This window comes from Dendroctonus ponderosae, unplaced genomic scaffold, assembly GCF_020466585.1.
Source record: "Dendroctonus ponderosae isolate FM_Combo_2020 unplaced genomic scaffold, Dpon_F_20191213v2 Dpon_F_20191213_4, whole genome shotgun sequence".
Classification (NCBI taxonomy): domain Eukaryota; kingdom Metazoa; phylum Arthropoda; class Insecta; order Coleoptera; family Curculionidae; genus Dendroctonus; species Dendroctonus ponderosae.
In genome coordinates, this window is record NW_026018611.1 from 3,417,587 (window position 1) to 3,444,335 (window position 26,749).

General features: G+C 36.6%; 1 protein-coding gene across 3 annotated transcripts in view; it reads left to right on the top strand.

The window, feature by feature from the left end:
- LOC109546830 overlaps window positions 1-26,749 on the top strand; it is a 320,780-nt gene that overhangs the window by 11,591 nt on the left and 282,440 nt on the right. For all 3 annotated transcript variants that reach the window (XR_002172816.2, XM_019917963.2, XM_019917964.2), the window contains exon 2: window positions 21,383-21,493. Coding sequence is in view for 2 of the 3 variants with exons in the window: in XM_019917963.2 (XP_019773522.1) it covers window positions 21,412-21,493 (82 nt within the window). In the remaining variant the exon portion in view is untranslated. The remainder of the gene's footprint in view (window positions 1-21,382; window positions 21,494-26,749) is intronic.

Consider the following 26,749-nt stretch of genomic DNA (forward strand, 5'->3'; position numbering starts at 1 on the left):
AAATAGTAGATTTTTTTAAAACCACTGTAAATAAACAAGACGAGCAAAAAATTCAAAAACTTTTTTCGAGATACAGTATAAGTCTGCTGCGATCGATAAATCGTACGATTTATTACTGACTTACAGTGCGTTGGAAATTTTGCGAAAACTTTTGACAATTTTTCGGGTTATTTGTTGTTTGCTAACTGCAATGACGATGATCTGGCTACAAACTAATCAAATATAGGATCAATATTAACCAGTACTTCTTAAGTGAGAACGCGTAAGTACAGATTTCCCAGGTTAAGCCTGAGAATAACACTCAAAATTTGTACTTGTTTTGCGTTCATGTAGTTTCAGGCTGAACTCAGATGATCAGAGCGAGTGGAAATTCGTTTGGAAGTGCCTGAGATTAGCACATCTCGAAATGTTTATTTGCTTACATCCATTTTCTATCAGTTTCGGTCTAACTTTGGATACTTAGCATGACAAGAGTTTATTTGAGTGATTACTTGGTTTTTGGTGAAAGTCATTGTAAACATATGCATTTAGAGGGTCAATTTCGTTTCACATATTAAAAGCGTTGATAATAAATGTCCATTTAACATTGACCAATTCCCCAATCGCACAACGACTATAAGACATCATTTCGGATGTCGTTTGAGACCATTTCAACTACAAATATATCCATACACGTCGCTATTCCACTTTAAGGAAGAATCACAGACCAATAAAATCGGACTTTACCACAGAATTTTCCGGGATTTCATCGTGATAAATCATGAAAATCTTTATACTTATGGCCGCCTCTTTCTTACTTGTCACATTAGAGCCGGTCATGATTCATATTTACCGAAAGGGTGAAATGAAACGCTCGTCCGGCAAACGAGTGTAGTGAAAATCAGAAAATGCCGGTTAAAATCGTGTGATTGATCAGTTTGTTGGTGTTTTCCTTGAAAGCATCCGATTTACGGGACCTGAAAAGTTTTGTTTAGTGAATGCTTTCGCGTCGAATGGGAGCTTATCACCAATAAATTTACGGGCAAACTTTGATACGACGGTAGGAAAAATTGCAACAGAAGCAATTGCATAATCAGAAATGGTTCATTGAGGACTTTCCTTAGTGTATTTGCTTGTCTTTTGCGGTATCACTCTAAGTCCAACAAACAAAAAGTTTTGGTTTGTTTAGTGTTAACTTTCTCAAATGTTAAAGAATACACAGATGGCGATCGGTTTGGAGATCTTGAAGATGTTGAAGCACAAACATTTGTTCAATATTTAGTTGTTGAAGTTGATGAATTTTGTAAATGGATACCATTTACTATTGCCTTATTGATGATGAGTTTTCTTAGGTTTTTGTTTCTTGGTCGTGTAGAATTTTTCGTCCTCAGATTTCTGGTAGCTCTTCGTTGTTGCAAAGACTCTTTTTGTGTTTAGCTCCCCTACAAATCGTGGTAGATTTGCAAGTTTCTCACAATCCAAATGCAGCTCGTAGTGGTACATAAGTGCGGCTCTTGCCACGGTTTTAATTAGCAGAAGACTGTTCTTTAGGCTTTTCACTTTTCACTTTCTAGGTTTTGTACTGTTCTTGTCCATCTATGATAATCCGTGATGGATAATCGTTTCCTGAGTTTTGCTTGCATAAGTCTTCGGTGTCCATTTGAAGTAGCACTTTTTTACTGGATCCATGGCGCAGTCTCTTCCTGTGTGGAGACAATGCGGCGTCGTCCGCATGTAGATATATTTCTAGAACGTGGGATCTTGTTGATGAAGATCTTGGACCTTTCTTTGTGTAGAAGGTTTAGAGTTAAATTCGGCTTGGTTAGCTGTAAAGGTATGTGGCGATTCCGGCTGTTGCCATTTTGTAGATAAGCCGGTTCTATATCTAGCGGCAGCATTTCTGTCCTGTTTTTTCTGTGTGGAGTTCTTCTTAGGAATTCGGGTCGTACAAAGCAGCAATCCAAACTTCGTTTCTTTAATACTTGCCGTAAAAGCCCTAATAATCGCGTTTCCTCCGAATTCTTATCCTCGGAACAAAAATTCCAATGAATCATAAATTCCACTCGCAGTTCCACATCCACACAACTTTTTCCTTCGATCGGCTTTCCGGTCAGTTTTCCGGCCCGCCCCTCGCCGCCTGATGTCCAGCCCGGGGGTTTTTCTCAGTTGCGGTTCGATTTCCACTTGGTCAAGCCGGCCGTTAACGTTTGTTTGCTTTTTTAATCTTTTCTTTTTCAGATCTGGATTTGAGGCATAAAACATGGCCGGGAGTGGATATAAAAATGAAATTCATCCCGCAGCTCTCGGAGCCGAGAAAAAATGTTTGTTCAACGGTCCCTTTGATAAAGAAAGGCATTAATGATATCAAAATATGGCTCATGCATTTTTAGAAGCCGGATTTTTTCCACTGGAATAATATGGGAAATGGAACAGTGATAACAAATGATGTTGTATGTGGGTCACATTGAGGGTTTTACGGAAAAGTCGGTCATTGTTTGTACAACATGGCCTGTTCTGTTTTAGGCGCACACATTTAAAAAACTGCTTCAATCTACAGGGATATTTTCATGTGTATTTCATCTTCAAAAACTTCCACGCTTCCTAGATCCAGATTGTTTTTCGAGCGTGCGTTTCAGTTCTATCCAGTGTGATTTTCCTGCATCCTGTTTTGTCGCCTTCAGTTGCACATGACCCAGATTTTCCCCCATTGCTCGCAAAAGCGTCTCGAATTTGGGCTACAAAAACAGCGTTTTCAATACGGTCGTGTTTCACCCCCCGATTCCTGCATAAAATTGTAGCTACATAAACCTCTAGTTTTACAGCAGCTACTGGATTACCCTAAACATAAAGATCGTTCTATTATGCTGGACCCTCGGCTCCAAAGCGTACCCCTATCCCGATATTCCAATCGTAACTCGCAATCAAAAATAGGAAACTGGAAGTGGGCGTTGCTCTCGAAAGGAATTATGGGATTTTTGTTTGCTGGGTTAAGTATTTATGGCACATGACTCATTTTTATTAGCTATTTCGGATTTGGCCGACTCGTTTAACCCTAGATAACTACTAGTATCTTTACCTCAAAACATGACCACATAACGGCTAACGGAAACGTTGAAGCTGCTTTAGGAGATTGAGATTTATCGAGCAGGAAAGCGACAGAATGCCACTGGTTTCTGTAAACATATTTTTCTCGATTAATTCGCTGTCGAGGCTTTTAACAGAGCCTATTAGAAGGTTTTTTATTTTAATCAATATCCCAATTGAATTTGAGGAGTGAAAACGTGCAACCACGTTTTGTGGAGTCACGAATAATCCAAGAAAATTTTAGATAATCATAAACAAAAGGCACGTTTAATCGAGCAAATTACACTCTTTTGGCCAGCCAGGCTGTAAAATTAAACATTTGTCTATGCAGTGAATGTCGGTCGTAAATATTATTGAACCGCCCTGTATATTTTCACATTTGTTTGATGTACTATCTAAATTAATAACGTTTTCCTAACGGACTCACACATCAATCCTTCTAACGATTCTGTCGTTTTTTACAGGGTGGTCCAGTTTCCAGAGCGGAAACTATACGGAGTTTGTGTTATGAGGTGTATCTGAGAGACGCTTCCTTAAGGAAATGCTGGGATCTTAAGTTGGGCGTGAAAAATCAAATTTTGCAGCAATTAATATAACTGATTTTTTTTGCCCGAACTTGAACTCCCTGTATTTCCTTAACGAAGCGTTTCTGATAATGTAAACTTATATTGTTTTTCGATTCTCTACTGTTCTCTAACCTGGACCATCCTGTATTATTGCGTTATTCACTTTGCTCATTTTACGATTCATCCTCAGGCTTCGATCGCATGTCTCCTATTTAAAGTTTCGACTAGAAGGTAAAGTTTTTGACTCGCGTGGCAAATTGATTGAACTGATTTCGAATTTCTCCATAAAACTGGGGTTTTAAAGAAAAGTTTATCGAACCGAGTTGGTAGGTAGGTAGGGCGGGAGTCAAGGTAGAAAACTGCCTAATCCGTTTGTTGATTGTTTAAAAACTCAGTTGTTTTTGCTCAAATTGGGTCAGTGGGTTAAATGAAAATCCTTCCAGGCTTCATTTCCATACCGACAGTGAATACAAAGTTCTGGCAGTTATTTTAGAGCGACTTGTAAAAGCGAGTCACTCAAAAATGAAATCATAAAAATGAAATAAAACCGTCCGGGTAACATTAATTTAAATTTTAAATTCGGTGTCTTTATGACAACGATACGTACCTATTAAAATAACTGTCACAATTCTTCGTCCGCGTAATTAACTCGCTGCAAAAGTCGTTCTGGACCGAATTAAAAACGAGTTTCAGAATGAAAAGCGAACGCCGGAATGAGGAAAAGTCATTGTCTTTTCACTGTGTGTATTTCAAATTTATTCGTTTGCCTTCGATTGTCTTTCGCTTGTTTTATTGCAGACTTTTAACACTTTAAAATTGACGTTAAGGAATTAGTATTTTCTTTTTGTTTGGTGAATTCTCTGGTTATAGTTGTGCGAAAAACATTCGACTTAGAAGAAAGATAAATGCAGCAAATAACCTTTAAAACCAATTTGTTCGAAAGGCAAATAGCTTTAATCGCCTTAACCAGCAAAGAGTTTTACTGTTTTAGCTAAAAGAAAAATAGCGCTTTACATAGAGCAATTTAAGCTAAAACCAACGTACCTTGCATTTGGATCTCGACCGAAAAGGAATGTGTTTCGGTCCAAAAGCTTTTTAAAACTCGGGAACGACCTATTTGCGTTGCTTTAAGCTGCAGTTAGAGGATAAATGTGAGATAAATAGTAGTTAAAAAAGATGAATTGAGGCCACATTAGAGATAAGGACTTCTGCTATTGTTTGTGTTACTGGCAATTTGGGGGAGGAATTATTCGCCAACGAAAACACAGATCGCTGATTACGTTCGAAATGCATCAATTACTTAAATGAGATTAGTTTGAGCATGTTTTCGGGGTTTGATTCAAGCATTTTTCATCCGATTTAAGGGGGTTGTGTTTTGAGTGCTTGCTAAACGTGAAGTGAAGATATTTGCCCAACATCGAAGCAAATTACGAGCGAAGACAGTCAACGACCAGCAAGGCTTATTTTACGATGCGCTTAATACTTTTAATAAACTACCCAAATTGCCCCATAATTTTCGCTGCGGTTTTCGTTTATTTCTCCATCAAAATCGGTCACTAAAATGTGCGCCCATCGTGGTTTTTACTGTTCAGCTTAATGAAAAACAATGAATTCCGCTTCTTATAGTCTGTCGTAAAAAAACCTAAATTGCACAAAATGAAATTCTCATTTTGGATACGCTGAATTAGTCGATACGGTTTTCAGGCAAAAACCGCACTATTGTGATAATATTGCCGGTGTTAATGTAGGTTCGGAGAAATGTGTGAAATTCAAGCGAATATAGAGTGTATAGGGAACACCTGGCAACAGGAGTTACGCATGGTAAACACCAAAGCAATAAAACTAAAAGCATCATAAAACAAACCAAATGTAACTTACTAAAGCTGAAATATATGCAGCCGTTGATTTCCTATTCAAAACAACGCTCGTTTTGCTTTTGCCGTGAATATCTAATAGAGTTTTTCCGTCTCTATTGGTATGTTATCTATGACAACATCGGCGGGACTACCATATCCGAGGTATGGTAATTAATTCTGAAGATCGAATTATAAGCGCTTCATTAGCATGTTTAAAAATTTGATGTTTATTGATTATAGCCAAGGAGGCAACGCTTTTTTGCTAGATATGACTTCGAGCCATGAAACCCACGTTTTCTTTGAAACAGATATCAAGTCTCTAGTGTAGCCAATTAAAAAAAATAATTTGGAAAAAATGGCGATTTAACAGCGGCACAAAAGCAAAAATTCAACAAATTTTGTTAAAATTTTCACTTTAAGGTCAACGATAGTTTTATTTAGCCATGCATCAGGCAACTCTTATTAGGTACTTATTACGACATATTTAAGAGAAATACGTTTTTGAAAAATATTCTTCAAAATGCGTTTTCAAAAATTGCGAAAAAATTCGTCAAAAACTCCCTATCAGAATTAAATTTTCACCACTTATGAAGCAAAGGAAGCTCTAATCAACCATGCGTCAGACAACTTCTTAGTACGCCACATTTGAGGAAAATTAAAATTTGAACACTGGCGTGTAAAATGTGCAGCTTGAAAAAAAATTTTTGAAAAATGTGTAAAATTCGCAAAAAAATCACAGAACGATGAAACTTTTAGAACACATATAGCAAACGAATTTCTAGTCAACCATGCATCAGGCAACGTTCTACTAAGGCACATTCAAGCGAAATTCATTTTTGAAAACTAGCGTGTAAAATATGAAGCTTGAAACAGACGGTTTGATATCAGCATTTTCAAAAATTCAGCAAAATTCGTCCAGAAACTCGATCAGGATCAAACTTTCAGGACATATGAAGCAAATACTTGCAATAAAATGTACTAATATTTTTAGTACATTTGAGGGAAATTAATTTTTGACAACCAACATGCAAAATGTGCGGCTTGAAACAAACGATTTATATCGGCATTTTCAAAAAATCGTCAAGATTTATAAAAACTCTCATCAAGTCGGAACTGTTAAAAAATGTACTTAAATCGCAAAATTACACAATTCAACTATAGATCAAGCAACTTCCCAGTTTAGTCGATTCAAGAGAAATTAATTTTTGAAAACTAGTCAAAAATGTGTAGCATGAAACACATGATTTGATAGCAGCATGAACATGTTCAAAAATCGGTAAAATTTATGGAAATTTTTCTTTGCGATGAAACTTTTAGAACATTTAGAACAACGATAGCTCTATCTACCAGTGTATCAAGAAACTTCTTAGTGTGGCACATTTGTGAGAAATTAGTTGTTGAAAACTAGACTACCAAAGCTGAAACCTGGAACAGATGATTTAACAGCAAAATTTTCAAAAAATCACTAAAATTCCTTTAAAACTGCCATCATGATTAAGCTTTCAGGATACATAAAGCAAAGAAAGTTGTATACAACTATGCATCAAGCAACTTTTAAGTTCCCGCGCATTTAGGATAAATTAATTTGCAGTGCAAAATGTGCTGTTTGAGATACGAGAATTCAGAGGCGCGTTTTGAAAAATTTGTCAAAATTTATCGAAATATCCCATCGCAATGAAACTTTCAGAACACTTAGAACAACGACAGTTCTATTCAATTACTGATTAAGCAACTCGCTCCTGAGGTAAATTTTTGAAAACTAGCCTAGACCATCTGAGCGTGTGAAATACACAAGTGCAGCTCCTCAAACTGAAACACTACAGACCTGTATATACATGATATACATCTTGCAGACAAAGTAGTTCTTTTTTTAATGCATATAATACATGATGATTTTTTATTATTTTATTGAATACACAATAACTATAATTAAATGAATGACGAATTAAAACAGCCCCAACTAGCGCTTTGTTGCTTGAAGCTGTTAAATCGTCTTGAGGCATTAAATATTACCAAACAAAAAAATACAGAAAGTTTTAATTAATTATTTGACATGAATATTGTTCGTTTTCCATTTGCAAACGTTTATCTCCTTCAACTTTCTCCTCTTTGGGGGAAACTTGTTTGCGAATCCTTAATATTCAGCCGAAGGAAGGTAGTGTGCAAATACGGGTCACCCAATTAAAAAGAATCCGAAATAGGCCGGTTGAAAATTGCGTCAACAAACGAATATTTTCAAGTAATTAGCACACAAATCGGGTAGATAATTGACTGGAACTTGGAGAACGGGAAAGAAACGACCGCATTTTCGTGGATTTTTAATTGGAAATCGTGCAAATATCTGAACGAAAGGGACAAAGACGCTCGGTTTCGCAGCTGGTTCTTTTTTTCATTTAATGGGATTCGGACCCCTAAATGGATGGGCAAACATTGGACCAACACTGTGATTGTAATTTTCGGGTCACATTTCCACAGAATAATTCACGGAAGTGTGTTTTTATCGTTTTTGCTAAACGATATTGATATATTATGAGGTTTTGTAAAAACATCGACAAAATGTGTAGCATTCAAATTTCGCTTTTCATTTGAAAACGTACAATATTTTGAAACTGATGGTTTACATTTGCAAATGGGTTTTTATTCCTGTATCCATCGGTCAAGGAGCAACAAATTATATCGAAATTTTGCGTTTTGTATGATGCACCTTGGTTATGAATTTTGTCGGTTTTTCGTTTGTCTTTACTCTTATGGATTTTCCGTTTTGTGACTTTATAGAGATGTGAAATAGCAAAAGTAATGTTTTGTCGAATGACGAAAAAGCAAGATTTCTAGTAGATTTTACAGTGAAGACAAGCAGTGTTGTTATCATTTGGAGCCAATCGGTACATAAAATCAATAAAACGCAAGTGGGACTTGCAACTCCCAAAACACAGGAAATGTTGTTTATCCTTCGCCACGAAAGCTCCACGTAAACCACTCAGATTCCCCGGAAAATACGGTTGACTAATTAAATTTGTCGGTCCGTGCGCTTCCGAAAAAATTCACCGTGAAAACAACGTAAATACAGGACTTTATCAGCTTTTATCTGCAGGAAATGGGGAGCTGTTCTGGCCCCTGTTTCAGTCCTATTTATTCTGTCTATAAGTATCGGACTGTGCTTGCCATTCTTTGCAGACGGTAAATTATTCATTACCAGCCTTTCTTCGGGTGCTTTGGAGCGATTTCTGTTCTGAAACAGAATGGACAGACCAAATGAATATTAGCTGAGCGATTAGCTGTTTATTTTTTCAGGCTGCTGCTGGTTGGAAAATGTCTTTTTTTCATTAATTTCGAAGGATTTATGCTTTTGAACAAACGTCAGATAATTTTCCTGTCTTTTAACGAAATAACGGCGGTTTCCGATACGCTTAGATGCTGAAAGTAGCCACTTTTTGGGAGCTCTGATATATAGTTTATTGTGGCCAAGCACGTGTTTCTCCACCCTACTTGTCCGGAAACATTTCCCCTCGACGAAATTCGCTCCATCCAGACGGCACCTATCCGATTTTCGCGTAACAAACACGTCAACAAAAATCAACATTCACCAAAAGACATGAAAGATGCTTCAGGGGGATGATTCATTCAATGCTTCGCGCTGCACCCTTGAACCAGTGGCGGCTGATTGTATGGTTTTGTAGTATTTAAGGGATTTAAAATATTTTGAGTAATCAGAAATCGTAGATGAAGACACAAAAAGGTTCGGAAAACTGTCTAGATTTGATCGGTTTAGCTAGCGTTTTTAGCAGTGTCGAGAACGGTTGGTTTGGAAAGTGCAAAGTTTTAAAAGTTTTAAGCAAGTTAAAATTGTCTCAAAATCAGGATATTTTCAGCTTCCAGCCATATGCTCTATTAGAAGCCACTTGAGGAATCGATCAGATTTTTATAAAGCTTGTTTTATTTGTCCGCCGCTGTTTTCAAGCAACAATACAAATACCCACCGCCGACATATCCGAAATATGATCCAGATCCAGTATATTGGCTCAAATCCCCCTAAACATCCCTCTTAGGCAATATAAAAACTGTCACACGCTCTTTTAATCTGATTTCGCGCTTCTATATTTGACGACAAACAAAGGACAGTTCATGGGACACTTCATACTTTATTCCGTCGGACAAAGGAGATATATTGCGGGAGTGAGACGATGGAACTCTTTTCGAGTTCGTTCCAATATCGGTTGACAAATGACGACACCAGTGGGTGTTTTTTAGTTTAAAAATCTGGCTTGATTTTATTAAAGTCGGTGGCTTTTGTGAGGGTGGAGAGGCTGTTACTGATATAAATTGAGTCGATAAAAATTCTTTTAGTTGAACGCGTGAACATGCCTGGTGAGAGTGGAAGTGAAAGACCTTGTYGGTTAAGAATTCAGTTTCTAAGTCGCTTCYCACTAGGTCTTTTAGCCATGTGCCTCAACCTAGAAGGATTCAACTCTTTCAATTCCTTCACTCTTTTCTGATCTGAAAACCTTCCAGTTGATCAAYTTTTTCTTCAGTGCTCTTCAGAAACTCTYCCCYTYAATTCCATCGGTCTTCAGAGCTCTTCAGCATTCATTCAAGCAACCTGGGCAATYTTCTAAATATCTGTTTTTCTTTKACACTAAACCTTGTTCCAAATGCGCAAATTCCCCCAAAATGTAAAACTAGCCATTCTACTTGTTGTGTGATGTTCACGAATAAATCACGTYCATCGGCCTCAAAAAACGGCTCATTTTTTGTCYCCAATTTGAAATATAAGTAGGAAAAAAGCTCGTATGGCCTTAAAAATATGYCGGGCACGTGACCGGAACCCCCTCGTTGTTTTGCTACTTTGGCCCCCTTTTTTAGGGGACCGTGTCCAAGCTTGCCGCCCCATTAGACGGCAGATAAATGGGGTTTGTAAAGTAATCATTTTTTAGATCGTTAATCTCGACACTCCTTGATTCGTTCTGGCATATTCCATCTCCCCCGAACCATGGAAACTATATTAATTTTTTTGTCTGGCTGGTTTCTTCGTGCACAGATTCTTACCTGGAAATGTCGATTTCCAAAGATCGACAGTTCGATAATGTTGGCCACGCGTATAAATATAGATTTATGGGATTTTTATGGCCATTTTATATTTATGTGGCTCACTGACGACATAAATATTGGTTTTAATGGCTTAATTTCGGGTTTCGAGCTAGAAAGATCTGGGCTAATAGTCCATACAGTTTCAAAAAGGCGTTAAAATTACACCTGAATGGTTTTAGGGCGTTTCCGTTTTGGTATTTACGACGGGTGGAAAAAAAGCATAAACTACTCATGGCTTTTTGTTTTATGGTGGCCCTTTGGAGGAAACACTGCTGTAAAAAATAGTCGTTAATGAAATGCTGCTGGCCAACATTGGAAGCGGTCAATGCTGTCGCTCCATTATTTTTAAAGTATTAATATACAAGAATTGACCAGTTTTATTAATAAGACTTTTCTGCGTATGCTCTATGCTCATTTATAACCACTGTTTCTCCTTTTGCTTAACTTGTTAACTGCCTTGTTCTTTGCTTTTTTTTGCAATTGTTAATTGTATTTTATATTTCTATTATATCTTGTTGTGATCAAGCAATTTACAATGCGAGCTGAATTTTTGAAATAAAGAAGCAAATGGAGCGGAAATAACGAATAAGGTTCAGTAGATCTGTGTGTTTCAATTATTATACATTTTTTTATGTTCCACAGGGTAAAGGCGGAAAAAATCAGCGCTGATTCTACATGCAAAATTAATGTGTCAAGTTCATACAGGGTGGTTCTATGAACTTGAGACATTTATTTTGGATGAAGAATCACACTATGTTTTTTTTGCTCCTTTACCCTGGGCAACCTAAAAAATTAAAATTAGGGAAAAGTTACTGATATTGCAAAGGCAAAATATTGCGTTTTAAGCAAATTTGTGTTATCCGAAAGTTAATAGATTCCGAGATACAACGTGTCAAAGTGTGAATAAAATTTTCGTTTTTTTCTCAATAGATTCTTAACCAGTTGCAAAACTATTTGCAAAGTAAGTTGTGTTTGGGTGTTTTTTCGATCGAGAAGTCGAAATTTTTACTATTTTATTATACTTTCTGCAGGGCGCCAGCTGAAAAAGCCTGGAGCCATTTAAGTAAAACACAAGTTTTTTTTGTGTTTTTTTCTTAGCAATATCTCGTTCTCCGATATTTCCTAAACAAAAAATGTGTACTTGGTTCAAGTCGATTTATCTCATCTTTTTCGAGATGTTTCACATTGAAACCGCTGGTGATTTTTTAAACTGGGATCTCGAAATTAAATAAATATTCTGCTCCAATATCCCATGCAACAAAACTTAGCAAACTTAAACAGTATTCATTTAGGCGCCTTAAGAACTACTTTAAACTTCTTATTAAACTCTGTCGTCTTTGAAATTGATTATTTCGTAGTAATAGTTCAACCTTAACTCCTCTGACTGCTATAGATTTATCAACCCTTTTAATAAATGATTGTCGTATTGAAAGAAGTAGATTTTTGCTTCGGAAGTCTTCTGCAGCATTTGAAATTTTCTGGCGCATAAACACAAACCATATTGCAAATGTCTTTATTCGAAAAAAAAATGTTTCGGGGTATTTTCAGTAAATTCCATATAATAGTAGAAGATAAAATGTTTATTTTAGCCTTTAACTGATGCCAATTAGCAATCCCAGTTCAGTTAGTTCCAAAAATCACTAGAGGTTTCAGTGTGAAAAATCTAGAAAATTAGTACACGACATATTGCCTATCAATCTCAAATACAACGCAGTTTTTATATTTTTTTCCGTACACTTTGTATGTAGCTTGATGCAGTTTTTGCAGATTTGTAATCCGGTTTCGTTTTACAATTTGCCGCATATTTCCGTGTTGATACATAACAGGACTGGTATGTTTGATGCACCGGATTTGAGGCTTTTTTTTAGTGGACGAAATGTGAAAGCCGAGTGAAACAATAACGGGATCAAAGTAATAAAACAGCCCCCTTCGAACATCGAGAACCTGACTGAACTAGGTCATTTATTTCAGCGAGCCGATAAAACTCAGCTTTCGCGGAAAACACACTGATCCGTGAATTTCGCGTGAAAAAAACCAGCACGCCACCACATTATCGATGTTAGCGGTATCAATAACCCCCTTGTTAGAGCACTCCGGTAATCATTAACACAAAAAACTACGAAAATCGGGTTGTGATTTTCTGTCGATCATGTGCTGGCAGTTAACTAACTGGAAAAAGGGCCCAAATCGGATAGCAAATGGTAATTAAAATTGCTCGAGTTTTCTTTCCTTTGCACCACGCTTTTTGCCTTAGTTTCATGAGTGTGAATATTTGGAAAAAGTGCTCTCGATCGTGTAACCTAAATAATATCAGCTGCTTTGGAAGTTGCGGATGTTCTCATGTAGCGCGTGATGTATTTGTCAAATTAATATGTTTATCAGCATGTAAAGCCCCTCGAGTACGTCGCCTATTCCACCCTTTTAGCCAACAATCCCAACACGCAAGATGTGTTGAATACATCAACTTTTCCGTTTCGCTAATGGCTCATAAAGCGTCCATTTCATAAAATATGTGCATGGGAATACCCGTTTATGACTTCGGTTTTTTTGTGATATTATATAGGTAGTGGCGGACATTGGGAGTTACAGTACAGAAAACTTTCAAAACTCATCACGGGAAATTAGTTAAAACTCAAAATCCCCTCATTTTCCCTATCGAATTTGCATGGAGTTTAAAAGCGGTGTGCGTTGCATGTGAGGTTTCGCCCCCTTGTCTTCAGCTAACCTCCACTTAAGGTTTTTAAATAGCACCCTCAGCTTGCAGCACATCATTTGAAATATTCAAAAACCCTGATTTATTGCCGTTTGGAAACCCCGGTTGGTTCGTTTTCATAATCAGGTCAAAATTAAGGAGCGATTTTTCCCGCCGGTTGGATCGAAAAAACCAACATTCTGAAACATTGAGTTTGCTCAACTAAGTTAAGTCTTAATATTCACTTTGACGATTGAAATTGTATTCACCCGCATTTTGGGAAGCTTTGCATGAGGCAATTTTACCCCAAATTTGAGCTTGAACCGGTTCCATAAATCACAAGCTATTTGACGATCCTGATTATTAAAATTGAAGCCGAAGCTATCATCCAAAGTTCCTTAATATTTCATACATCCAGTTGAATTACCGATCCAATGCTTCCCAACAATAACGAAAATACCGCAAGGGTTATTAGCCAAGCACGTTCAAAAGGGAAATAAAAGTAGGTCGTTTGTTTCGCTAACTCGCCGAATCTATCCTGTTCGGCAAAAAACACGCTGATCCGTGAATCCCTCTTGAAAATGGGTAAAAAAGAATGCCGCCATTATCGATTCGAGCTGTATCAATAACCCCATTGTTAACGTACCCAACAATCGGGGGTCGAAAGATTCCCGTTGGAAAGTTATTATCGATTGTTTTCTAATTGAGAAATTTTTCAAAACCCAATCGAATTTCGCTTCGACATCTGAATTTTGTCAAGTTCGGTTCAAGCCCTTAAGGGTACAGGAACAATGTTACCAGTATAATTGTGGCAAGCTGCAATAATTGTGCTGTCATTCGCATAGGAACATCCCGACATGACCGGAGGACGTGTTTGTTTTCTTCGGAAATTGGTTATTTCAAGTTTTGTCTCCTTTCAGTTCTGCTGGATTTTGCCAATTTTATGATTTTCAGTCGTGCTGGGTTAAGTGAGTTGGACATTTAGTCTATTTGAGTCTTTTAGATTATTTCTGAGGAACAGTGAGTGGGAGACAAATCGATCAGCAAACAAATTTTTTGTAACTAAAATTTGAGTATTCAAGATTAGAAGCGTTCAAAGATAAAACTAGTTTTTAGGGAGCACGACTTGCTTGCATCTTCAGAGGTGGTTTGCTGTGGGGTTGTAGATTAAATGTTCTTCCAACAACCTTTCGATTCTGTCCGTCGCTCTTGGAACAAAAGGAAAAATGCTTTGTGTATTTTTGCGGTTTGTGTAGATCCTTCTGTTCACTACAGTCCGATTTAACCGCTTTCTTGATCTCCCCATGCGAATTTCGTTCAGAAGAGCAGAGTTGCATGGCTCTATCTGTGAAGGTCTTGACTATTCCATGTTTTTCGATTGGCTGATAGTTGGATAGTTGGTGGAAGCATTTGGGAAAACACCCAAGAAATCGAGTTGATCGTCTTCTACTTCCATGCTAAATTTTATACACGCAAAAGTGGGATTCACATGCCGACACCAGGTCATTGATGAGCAAAAATTAGGAGAAAATGGGATTTTCTACTTTAAAATTATACAGAGTGGTCCCTTTACTCAAGTGACAAAATTCACTGACATGTTGTTTAGGCAAAATATTGCGTTTCAGGCAAATTGGTCTTATCCGAAAGTTACTAAAGACACGAGGTACAGGGTGTCGAAGTGTAAATAAGATCACCAAAACTTTTTGGAACCAGACCAAAAATGTTATTAAAACGCAGTATTCTTTGTGTAAACGCCACCCTGTGTAGGAAAAATTTGAGAATACTTAAAACTGAGAAAAGCCAGAGACTTTGATTTGAATTTTTCCACTAAACAACATTGCATATATTTTGTATTCAGGTTATATTTGCACCGCCCGAGTGCTAATCCGGCAGCTATTATTCCGGAAAACAAAATTCAAACAACCCTAAGAACGACACGGGCCGGAGAAAATACGAAAATCAGTTCTTTAACCTTTCTCCGGTATTCAAATCCCCATTTTGCCCCTTGCCGTGTAATTTTCTTCTTTATTAAAGTTATAAATATGTAGAGTGAAATGAAAACGCAAATAGCACTGATAATGCTGAGCCGTTTGCTCGTAAAAACTCCAGTTTCCTCGAAAAATACACCAGCAGCACATCTTTTTCGATGTTGTTTTTAGAGTTGTGGCTACATGGCGTTTTAGTGCAAGCTCCGGTCCAAATTAATAACACTGGCACATTCGGTCAAGGTTTTTCCAACTATAAAAGTGCATTTATTAGCAAAATTTCTCTACGTTGACATAGTTGGGAGTGAGGCGTTTCATGGAGTTTCAGGCTAATAAAGTCCAAAAGCTTTGTTCAGTAAGCATGGGCCAAACAGGGCAGAATATTGTAAAAACCACACTAATAGATTACCTCCACATAAACCAAAGGCGCAGTTTTTTGTTTGTTTTTTTAATTCGTACATGGCATCCCTTACTAACACCCGAAAACAGTGTGGCATTTCCCGGTGCAATAAAATACGGTTTCAATTTTCCGTGTGGATTATGCTGGCGGATTCTTCTTTTGGTTACGGCGAGGGTCGACATGTTTTGCGTAGCACGACAGTTAATTATTTAACTGAGAAAAATGGACTCACAACTCAAACAACACATTATTCAAATAACTTAACTAAATTCATGGCAAACTATTAATTAATATAACAAATGCGCACTATTCAATTATCATCAGCAATCTATAAAATCTATTGTATTATGCATTAACATAGTACATACATTTGTTATTACAAGAGAAATGGGGAAAATTACGATGTATTTCTTAATCTCCGCCGAATCGGCACGGAAACAATGACGGGATTAAACACGCAACGGAAATTTTGCCCGAAAAATCGAGCAAAACGTGGATTGTCGTTTGTTTTATCCAGTCCGCTGCTGTTTGCGAATTCGACTCAAAAAAGGACGAGACGAGGCACAATGCAATCTCAGCGGATCGATTACATTACGACCAATAACACCACCGATAGAAAACTGTTTTAAAATAAATTATCTGCATTAGAGTGTCATTAGGGAGTTTCATTCAGAATTAACTCAGTTGCTTAGAGCATTTGCTCGTATAAGTGCACTGGCTTCCGGGAAATGTAAAATGCTCTTGGCATTTTTAGGAATTAAAACCAGTTTCAATCCAGCCCCAAACCATCAGAACAGACAGTACTATTATTAAAAAAAAAATGGCCAAAAGATCGTTCTTTATGGCTTAGATCAAGCCTCAAACTATTATCCAAAGACGAGATTTCTTCCGATCGAATACGGTTATTTATGCCAAGCTCTTGATCTAAAAAGGTTGGTCCATTATTCTAAATCGGGACAAGCCCAAAGATTAAAAACAGTATTTTACGGGACTGGATGAGCGGCTAATGCCGTTTAGTCTTATCGGACGAATGCAGTCAAAAACTATGGTAATCCGGCCTCAAAGCCTCATTGATCAATAGGGGCCGACGCTCGACGCATGTATGGGGCGGCACGCGTATGGGGCTTTCTGTAAGAGCTTTTATTTTATGGGCTTTCAGTTTATCGTACCGGGATTAAACCACGACAGCATATTTGGTGCATACATTTAATCCGCATACAATTGCAATGCTTATTCGCATGTTCATACATGTAAGACTACCACTATTACGAAGGTTTTTGAGCAGTAATGCGCCTAATTCCTTATATAATTCTTGTATTGATACAGTCTCTAAATACAGAAATTAGTTTATGCAAAATAAATTCCATTAGATCTGCGAAAGATTTTTGCGAAGTTTTTCACATTTCGTAATCAGTTTGCTTGTTAGTTTTCGCTGTTATTTAATAACTCTTGCCCTTTAGGTTTGCTTTATGGTCATTTTGAGGATTTTTCCAATTTTATTAATCAACGATCCAGAGTCAAAATAATCCAGGTTTTTTCCAATCGGTCCTCGGAGACTTCGGTGTGAGCGAAATTTACAATAATCCTTAGATCAGCTCAATTTTACCATGCAAATACATCAGAATAGCGTTGTTCTCATGCAACCTGTTAGCAAAATCCTAAGGGACATATTTGTATTTACTCTGACAAAATTACAAAGGGCCATATATGTGGAACTCCCCGATCCTCCCGCTATGTTGCCACCATTACAAAGAAATTCTTGATATTCCACCAAAGGTTGAAGATGTGAGGATGGCAAACATTTGGGCTGATGAATGACATAAAACAGTGCAATTTGCGTCTGTTTTTTTTAATGTAATTTGGGCATTTAAATTTATCTTGCGCTTTGCATTGATTTGGGAGGCAATTTTGAGGCAAATGACGCAAGAGTGCCTAAATGCAAATAGAGCAAATCTCTTTATCTTCCAAGTGAGGAGTTTTAAGAAATAAAAATCGACCCACATTTGAAGTAGTTCGGAAAATCGACAGTTGCTAATAAAATCTGTTGCGACAAAAATTAGAAAAGTAAAAATTGTAAATTGATGAAAGATGGGAAATATTGCAAAAATAATGCAAATATGTTTTTAAAACTGTTTCAAGATGCGGAAAGTTGGAAAAAAATTTACTTTCGCAAATTCGATAACAAAATCCAAGTCAGTGGACAAAGAAAACAGTTTAATGGGAATAAAACAGTCAAATTAGACGCTTTCCAGAGACGTGATTTTACAAAAGAAGCGAAAAATTGATCCTTGAAACAACAGACTCTTTGATACAAGTTCAGGTTAACGAAATGAAAAATCCTGAAAAGGAAAACTCAACAAAAAAATACAGTAAACGAGATATGCAAAAGTACGATCAAGAACAGAATAAGACTTCAAGCCAAATGAATCAATTGATAAGAAAATGAGAAACCAAAAAGTGAAATGCGAAAAACCTGTTATCCATGTCGGCAACAGGGCTTCGCTGGGAAGATTCAATTTGTTCCGGTAGTAGCGTTATTATAACACGGGCACTGGGGCAGTTTCGCTTCTTTGTATGTGTGTGTGCATGTATGTATATGTACTTTTGTGCTGTTATTTTAACGATATAGAGTTGGGGACCGACGAGGTCGCATAAAACTGGCAAAGACCCGAACAGAGAAAAGCACAGAGAGAAACAAACTCTAATTCCTATTATTGTGATTTCGCATGCGAATGTTTCAGCAGTGGAATCTCAGTTGTGGAATTGAATCCCGAATTGGTTTCGGTTATGTTTCAACAGAGTTTTACCAGAAGATTTATTACGTTCCATTGCTATTATTTGATTCCGGATTATTATCCGACCAAGTCACTGGAAGTTGCGGAACATATTAGATGGAAACCCCAATTCATCTTCAGCTAGTAAAGAACAAGGCAATTAGAAAAATCGCATACAATTTAGCTCGAGGGCATTGAGGATAAGTGTGTGTGTGTAGTGGTTTTATGAGGGAAGTGATGGCTGAAGATGAGAAACTGGGGAGAAGTGGACGCCCAAAGCGTCAAGTTCTGGAGGAATTATCGATCAATTGTGTCTTGGCTTGACTTTAAAAACTTGATTAAAAACTTTTAAACTTAAACATAGCAAATATCAGATTTGATAATTAATTTTCTATCTGCGATAGGCAGTACCCAAGAAACGTATAATTTGACCCAATTTATAGAGTGAACATTAGTTCAATAGTTAGTAAAACTATGGAAATCGGGGTTTTTTCGTATTTTTCCGAGATTTTATCGGTATTCCTTCATAGTTTTTACGGGCAATGGATTAACTACGATAATATTCTCTAAAGTAAAATTTAGCCTAATTGAAATTTTCGATTGAATAGAATCTGAATAGAAAACTAAGAAAATATCTAAGTTTCTGGGTTTTTTTTCGCAATTGCATTGGAAAATTATTTGATATTTATCAGTTTTGTTTATAAATACTTGATTGGGAATAAAAATGATGTATGAATACTAAAGAGCAATACTAACAACCAAATAAAATATAATTGTCATTTTACCACCAAAAATCAATTTTTTTAGAGCTTGTTTAAGAGCAGATTAAAATACGTACCAACCTTCGAGCAATAACACTTTGATCACTTACAGAGTATTGGAGACAAAGCGTTTTGAGATCTACAAATTCCCTTTTTATAGAAATGAGGTAACTTTTCGAATAACTCTAAATGAGTCCAACTCTTGTTAGAGCTAATTCGTTCCGATCAAAGAGCACAACGTTCCTTCTGCGCTAATAAACTGGGGAGGGAGTTCTAATTAAATTATCTAAATAGGCCCCCACATACAGTGGCCACACATAAAACACGAAATCCTGCCCAGATCGTGTCCTGCATTAGTGTCGAACAATGACGCAATTTAGACGAATTAGTCGTCGACCATAATCTTCCGGATGCTGTGGCCATTGGAAAATGTCAATGACCATACACGGAAGTCGATGCAGTTTGGTGGATTACGGATCGGTTTGCATACGATCCCGGCCAATCACTTCGATTTTTCCATCTGATCCCATTAATCATCGTATCGATCTGGAGCTTGCTGTGGCTGTCCAATCATTACACCACATATTTGTATCATACAACCGGCAGGAAAGATGACAGCAGGATGTTGAATGGAGATAAAACGAAGGTACCACATGCAGTGTGGCAACTCGTAAATTTTCATGGGCTTGTAGTCAACCAATTTCCACGCTTTAAACGACTCCCAACACCCAGTGAATTAGTAACAAGTTTGAGCGTTATAATAATCCTTTATAAAACTTGCCGGTAATTGGTTATTATCAAATTTACAAATTGATGTCTTCAATTGTTGGAACTAGAATAATGCGAGTGGAATCGAATTCGGGACAGATGGTATTTGCGTCTGGGTATTCGTTGCTTATTCTATTCTCACTTCCAAAGGACACCAGGCAATTACTTGAATCATTTGCACATTATAGAAGATGCTTCAATCTTCTTTGAGTAGTTTGAGTCCTCAAATTTTAACTAGTAAACTAACATCACCTTGAGTTTTTACAAATTTTCGCATTTCTCTTCTGTGCGAAAAGCGACTAATCGCAACTCGGCCCCATCGCATAAAAAAATTCGAAATGTTGAACTAGTCCATGACGCTTCTTGAAACTTTCGCACATTATAGAAGACCCTTCAATCTTCACACCCATGAAATTTTGGCAAGCGTCTAATTGTTACTCACACCTTATAGGAAGCATTTCAATCCTCACATCCAAAAAATGTTGTTCTAAAACAACAGCAGATTGAGTTTCTGCAAATTTTCAGAACAATTTCATTTTAAACCCCCGCCAGCTTGGGGTTCTGTAAATGTTGCAAATTAATAAAAAGAAAAAACCAGCACAAATGTCCTTAGCATGTAGCGGTTCGTGGATCTTCAGGACCAACGTATAAATTATCAAAATGCTTCCATGTACGCTCCTCCACCTCTGAGAGATTTTTGCATATAATACATAAACGTTTAGAATTCCGATACTGATTCTAGTCTTTTATGGATATTTACGATGCTTCTGGATATTTCCTGAGAGCATTTTATTTTCGTTCCCCACACCGGAATATTTGTGTGTCAGGTATTCGTTGTTTGCAAGCATTTCAGTTTGCTTTTGGCTATTTGGATCGCATCAGCCATTTGGAAACATATTTTACTTAGATGCTATGCATTCGACTAAAATACCGCGGTTTCAGTTCGGACAATGATAGTAAAATGTTGATTTTGTCGTCAATTTTCGACTGTTCAAGATTACGGTTTGTTTGACCGGATATTTCAGGGAAAACCTAAAGAAAAAACAAGGGAAACGTTAAACTTTAGACAGACAATATGATAATTTAATTGGAAGTAAATCCAAACTGTTCAGGGTGGTGTTCCGAAGCAAACATCCACGGTGGAAATATTAATAACCTGGCTAGCTTATGTTTTCAGGGCCTAACAAGGGTCTTCCATTAGTCGGAATGGTCAGCTTTTATCCATAAATAAAATCCGGTGATTCGCAAACCTTTGTGCTTCATCCACCCCGAAAAACCGATAATCTCTGCAGCCGGAACTTGGCTAACGAAATTTGTAATTATTTCTGGAATTAGTAGGAATATAAACGATGCAAAACATTTCTTGAGAACCGAAACAGAGAGAATCTAATTATAAAGACGGTATTCTAACAATTTTTTTTCTCGGTTGCAGGAATCTGAAACCAGAACGAAGTTGGCGGAATGTCGGCAGGAACGAGTTTAAAATTTGTGGTCTGGACCTTCATAGTCTGTTTCCTGGCCAGCTCCGTCTCTCTAACAAAAGGTGAGTGGAGTATTTGAAATATTTCTCTTTTATCCTGCCAAAGCTGCCCTAAAACACAGGTAGCATTTTATATTTTATTACATGAAAGAACCCGTTTTGCCGGAAACGAAATATGTAACCTTTGTAGATTTGGTGCTTGATGTGTCAAGCAATTTGGTAAGGAAATGTGCTTAATTGGGTGTCTTATCAAAGGCTCGCTTATTGCTACATTGTCAACAGCCTCTTCTGAGTACAAATGAACGATTTACTTTGATCCGAAGTCTTAGTTTGATAGCATTTTCCTTTTTTAAATCCTGTTGTGGAAGGTTTTTAATGATGATTAATTGCGGTTTGATTGCGATCTTTATATGGTTATAATTAATTATTTTTAGTGTATTTTTTGGAAATGTGAAAGCAAACAGCTGGTTGCTGTACGCAGAGTCAAGTGTTATTTTCTGCTGTTTGGATTAATGTTGTTTCTGGGTACAAATTAGTCATTTTTTTTCAAATTCGGAACTTTAATGGACTAAACTCACATAAGTTGCCAAAGGTAAATGAAAACGAATGAATCAAACAGAAAATTATATAAAGGTGAAACAAGTATATTTAAGCGAATGACTAGTGCTAATTTCGCGCTTAAATTGCACATAAATTCCGCGTGCAACAAGAATAATTAGCAAAGTTAATTTATATTTATGATAATTAATTAAAGAACGACATTATGTACTAAAGCGAACGGAAATTAAAGGAAGCGACAGTCTAGTCAGTGAAAAATTGCACAAGGAAGCTAAAACACTAGAAAGTACGTAAAGATCACAAAAAGGAGAAAAGCAGAATACATAAAGGCAAAAATAAAAGTAAGAAAAGTTTTTCAGAATGGCGAATCAAAACTTGCTAGTGGAGACAAAATGTTATAGAGAAAGTGAATAGAATTTTGAACTAAAGAATCTCAAAATTGCAATGAAAATTTGTAGTTCGACTTGTAGCAAACACTATTTTGTTGCGTCATTTTTAAAAGAAATGTGAAATTAGAGAATTTTGAGAAATTAAGAACATTTTATGTTATATGGCTTTTGAAGTTTTTGTAACGGAAAATGGTTGCTTTAAGGATAACAACAACAAGCAGTTAGAAATTTCAAAATATCCAATGTTAGATAGTATTTCTGGGTTATAGTGAAGAAGATATATTTTTTTCTCGGAATTTTACAGCAAATTTTGAGCAAGCGTAAGACATTTCCATTCTTTAAAAAACCGATCAAGTCCCGGTTAATTTTTTTGTGATAAGGAGAAAAGTGGGAAAATTTCCAATTGTAACACAAGCCGTTTTATCGGCTTTATTATTATTATTATATTTATTATATTACTATTATTTATTATATTTTAAAAGTTTAATCAAATTTTAATCACGAAGTAATTCACGACACAAATGATCAAATATTAGAAAGTATTTGTCGGGTATGGTGAAGAAGACATTTTTTTTTAGAAAATCGATCAAGACACAGTTATTTTAAGTGTTTTTACGAAGAGAAAGCCGACAAAACTCCATTTGAACACATACGACCAAGGCGTCTTAACAAACCCGAAATTTATCAGCAAATATGTTTTATCCATATTTTATTAGTTTAATGAAGGTTTAATCAGGCAGTAAATCAAGACTAATCCGGACGTTTTTACCTATATATTATGTAATTTTTTATGATAAACGTTGGAGAGTATTTATCGGTTAGAGTGAAGAAGACATATTTTTCCCGGTATTTTGCAGGAAAATTTGGACAAGCGGCAGACTGTTTCATTCTTAAAATACCGATCAAAATAAATTTTTTCTAATTGTTATGTTTGGGTAAAAGTATCGAAATCCAGTTGAACACATAGAAATAAGGCGTTTTATCAACAAGACCGAAATTTATCAGCAAAGGAGTTTTATCTATATTTCAAAGGTTTAATCAGGAAGTAAATCCTAATCCCGAACGTTGTTGTTAATAAAGCAGAACTTGGCAAAAACACTGAAAACAATGATAAGAGTAAACTTTTGACTCCCTGGGAAAACATTGAGAAAAAAATATCGTGTGCGACTTTTCAAAAGTCTCGTCTACAAATATTTAATTAAACAGAAACAACCTGAATTTTAGTATTTTTAGACCATAGAAAAAAATGTGTTTTCTATAGTTGATATGTTAGCTTCTAGTTATTCTTTAACATGTTTAGTTGATTGGTAGAGCCTGCCCGATTCAGGGCGGTGAAACATTACATTTTCATCCCGTTCCAAAAGTTATTTGACGTTGACCTAAGTTCCCACTTTACCGTAATCGAATCAGCTCAAAAACTCCCTACTTTACGTTTTATTTACCTCTAAACTTAACTTGGAGAACTTTAAATATCGCTCTGTCCGGTTCGGGAGCCCACTGGGAAATGAAACTACCTACAACTACGGCAGGAACATTCAAGAAAACCGCACCAACCAGGTCCTTGTGTGACAGGTTGAGTGGCAGGTGAAACTTTGTTAAAATGCGAAGGAGGAGAAATGCGGCCGCCTCGCTTTGCTTCGACTTTCTAAAAAATGCACACTGAAGTGAAAAAGTTGTGCGCGACCTGACATGGGAAATTGCTGATTTCGTTAAACAGTTCGGGGAGTTTTGATCGAGATTCGAAGCCACTTTAAATGTTTAGAGTTTATGCGACAGTTGTTATTATTTGGCGTCTCAAAGGATCCTTGAGTGAAGACGAAATTTGTATATTTTTTCGCAGTGAGTCATTTTTGCCATTTGTGCTTTAATGCTTCGAAGCGCTATTGCTTTGAAATTGTTAATTTATCTCCTCTCACTCCAGAGCCGATCCATCCAAAAGCAATTCCGGAACTTTCCTCGCACAGTCTGGATATTTTTCCAAAGTCCTTAATCCCTCTTAGACTTGTTAATTCAATTAAATGGCATCATTAACGACATACGATCCGTATTTTTTCCCTGAACTCGCAGCCCTCAACTGCCTCTCTTCGGCAACCAATTTGGCCCTGTCACTGGGCCCTTTTCATAAATAATTCTCTGTAGGATGCCTTTCGAAAGGCCGGGGGTATATTATTGAACTGCTCACAACGTGTTCTCTCCAAGTCAATGAACTTTTGCCGTCCCTTCTAATCGCGAATGCTTTGGATATTCTCTGCTTGAGTATGAAATTGTTCTTAATGCTGTTTTTTCCATAGTTTGAGCAAGCTGATGGAAACCAGTATGCTCCAGCTGTTCCTTAGATTACAGGGTTTTGTATTGACCAATTAAATCAATGGTTTGTGCGGCTTCCTTTATGGCAAGTCTCTCTATTGAAATATACATGTTTTAAAAGTAATGAGCCCTTAAACGTGGCCGAAAGTTCTAAAGCCACTTAATATCAAAATCCAATTCCCCAAAAGCGATTAAAGCGCAATAATTTTCCAACAAATGTAAAAGCATATTAGTGGAAAATCACTACTAATTTCAGCATTTAAACAGTGTGGTTTTCGTCGGAGCTCCGATATGAATTCAGACGACTGTTCTCCAGTATGAAACATGTATTAAACAAACTAGTTTAACTAGCTGAAGCTCGTGGGGAAACGAACGTAGTATGCCTCGGCCGATTCCAGTTTATAATTCTCAAATAACAGGCGACCGCATTAGTTTGTTCTAAACTTTGGAAAATACCGTTCCGGTCTGAGTATGCGTGCCTTTTCGGCTATGTGAACTTTCAATGGAACGGAATGGGCTCATTCCAGTTTAACATATTACTTTTGAGATATTGAAACAATTAGAGCGGTTTTATGGGAAAAATGGCCCAATTGCTCAACTTGCTGCACAATTGGAGTAGATTTTGCTCAGAAATTTACCATGTAGCTGGTTTTGTCTTCTTCTTCACTTTTCTTTGTCGTCTTATATATTTTTTTGTTCCGTCATCTATTTGTCTTGCCTTTTTCGTTTGCTTTAAGATATTTTGCACTTTATTTTTCAAATCTTTCTGTTAAACTCGGGCCTGCAGCTTCCATATATTTCGACTCTTCATATTTCTTCTGTTACGGAGCCATCTGGTTTTTTCGCGTATTCAAAATGCCTTCAAAACCTTCTAATTCTTTCGGTTTTTACCGAGCACAATTTCCTTTTTGGATTATTCGGTTTATTAAAAGTCTTCAATCCGCTTGAATTTTCATTATCTTGATCAATTCCTTAAAAATCCATCATCAAACAAACATTCAACTGCTTGATTAAATTAAAGCAAAATTGAAATAAACCCATTGCAGACCTTTTTATTCCATTTATTCCGGATCAAATGCAAAATTAACTAGAACTCACTTCAAAACGCAAAATTTCAAAAACAAAACCTCATGACAAAATTGAAAATCCGAAAAATGTAATGTACAAGATGCCTTGTCAATGTGATCATTTTTATATAGGGGAAACTTCAAGGCCTTTAAATAAAAGAATTAAAGTTAACAATTTCAAAGCGAATAACCCAGGAAAAAAGTTTTGAAAAAATCAACTTTTGGTAGTGTACGTTTTTCAGAATCAAAATCGATGTTAAACTGAGCAAGTTTTCTGCTTTAAGATTCCACAAGAAGTCTGAGCTTGTGGCCATATACTTATCTCGAGCAGTAAATCACACCAATAGAAACGTTTTTGTAAACTAAACCGCAAAAATTGGAAATACTTAGTCATGTTCAATAAGTTCACGCAGAACTTTACAATGTACACATTTTCTTGTTACAGGATGCATTGGAAATGTTTAGTGCTAACATATTTTACAAATAATTCCATTTCACCCCTTAAGCAGCAATTATTTTTCTCTTCTTCTGCACTTCCTGTTCAGCGAGCCATATTGGGAGGGTGAAAAAACAGTCACTTTCTCGCAGTGGCCAGCAGAATAACCCGACTTCTCACCTATTGATCAGGATTGGGCCGATAGTTATCCAATGCCCGTGTAAACCTGTTATTTAACAGTAGAAAATGTCAATATGAGTCAGTTCAAAGGCGTTCTCACATAGCAGGACACACAAATACTGTAATTTTGCATCAATTTATTCATGTATGCGAGCATTTGAGATTTATGACAGAATTTAATGCACATATCAAGGAGGGAATACAATGAAGCGCTCAATTTAATATGTATAGGCAAATATTCACTGTTTACGCCAATTTAATCAAAGTTTCAGTATCAAAAATTGCAAAATTTCAAGGAAATTTACATCGACACTTGCAGACGTATTGTATTGCCCTGATTCTGATTGAACAATTTTTGAAACAATATCCGTTTTTAAAATAG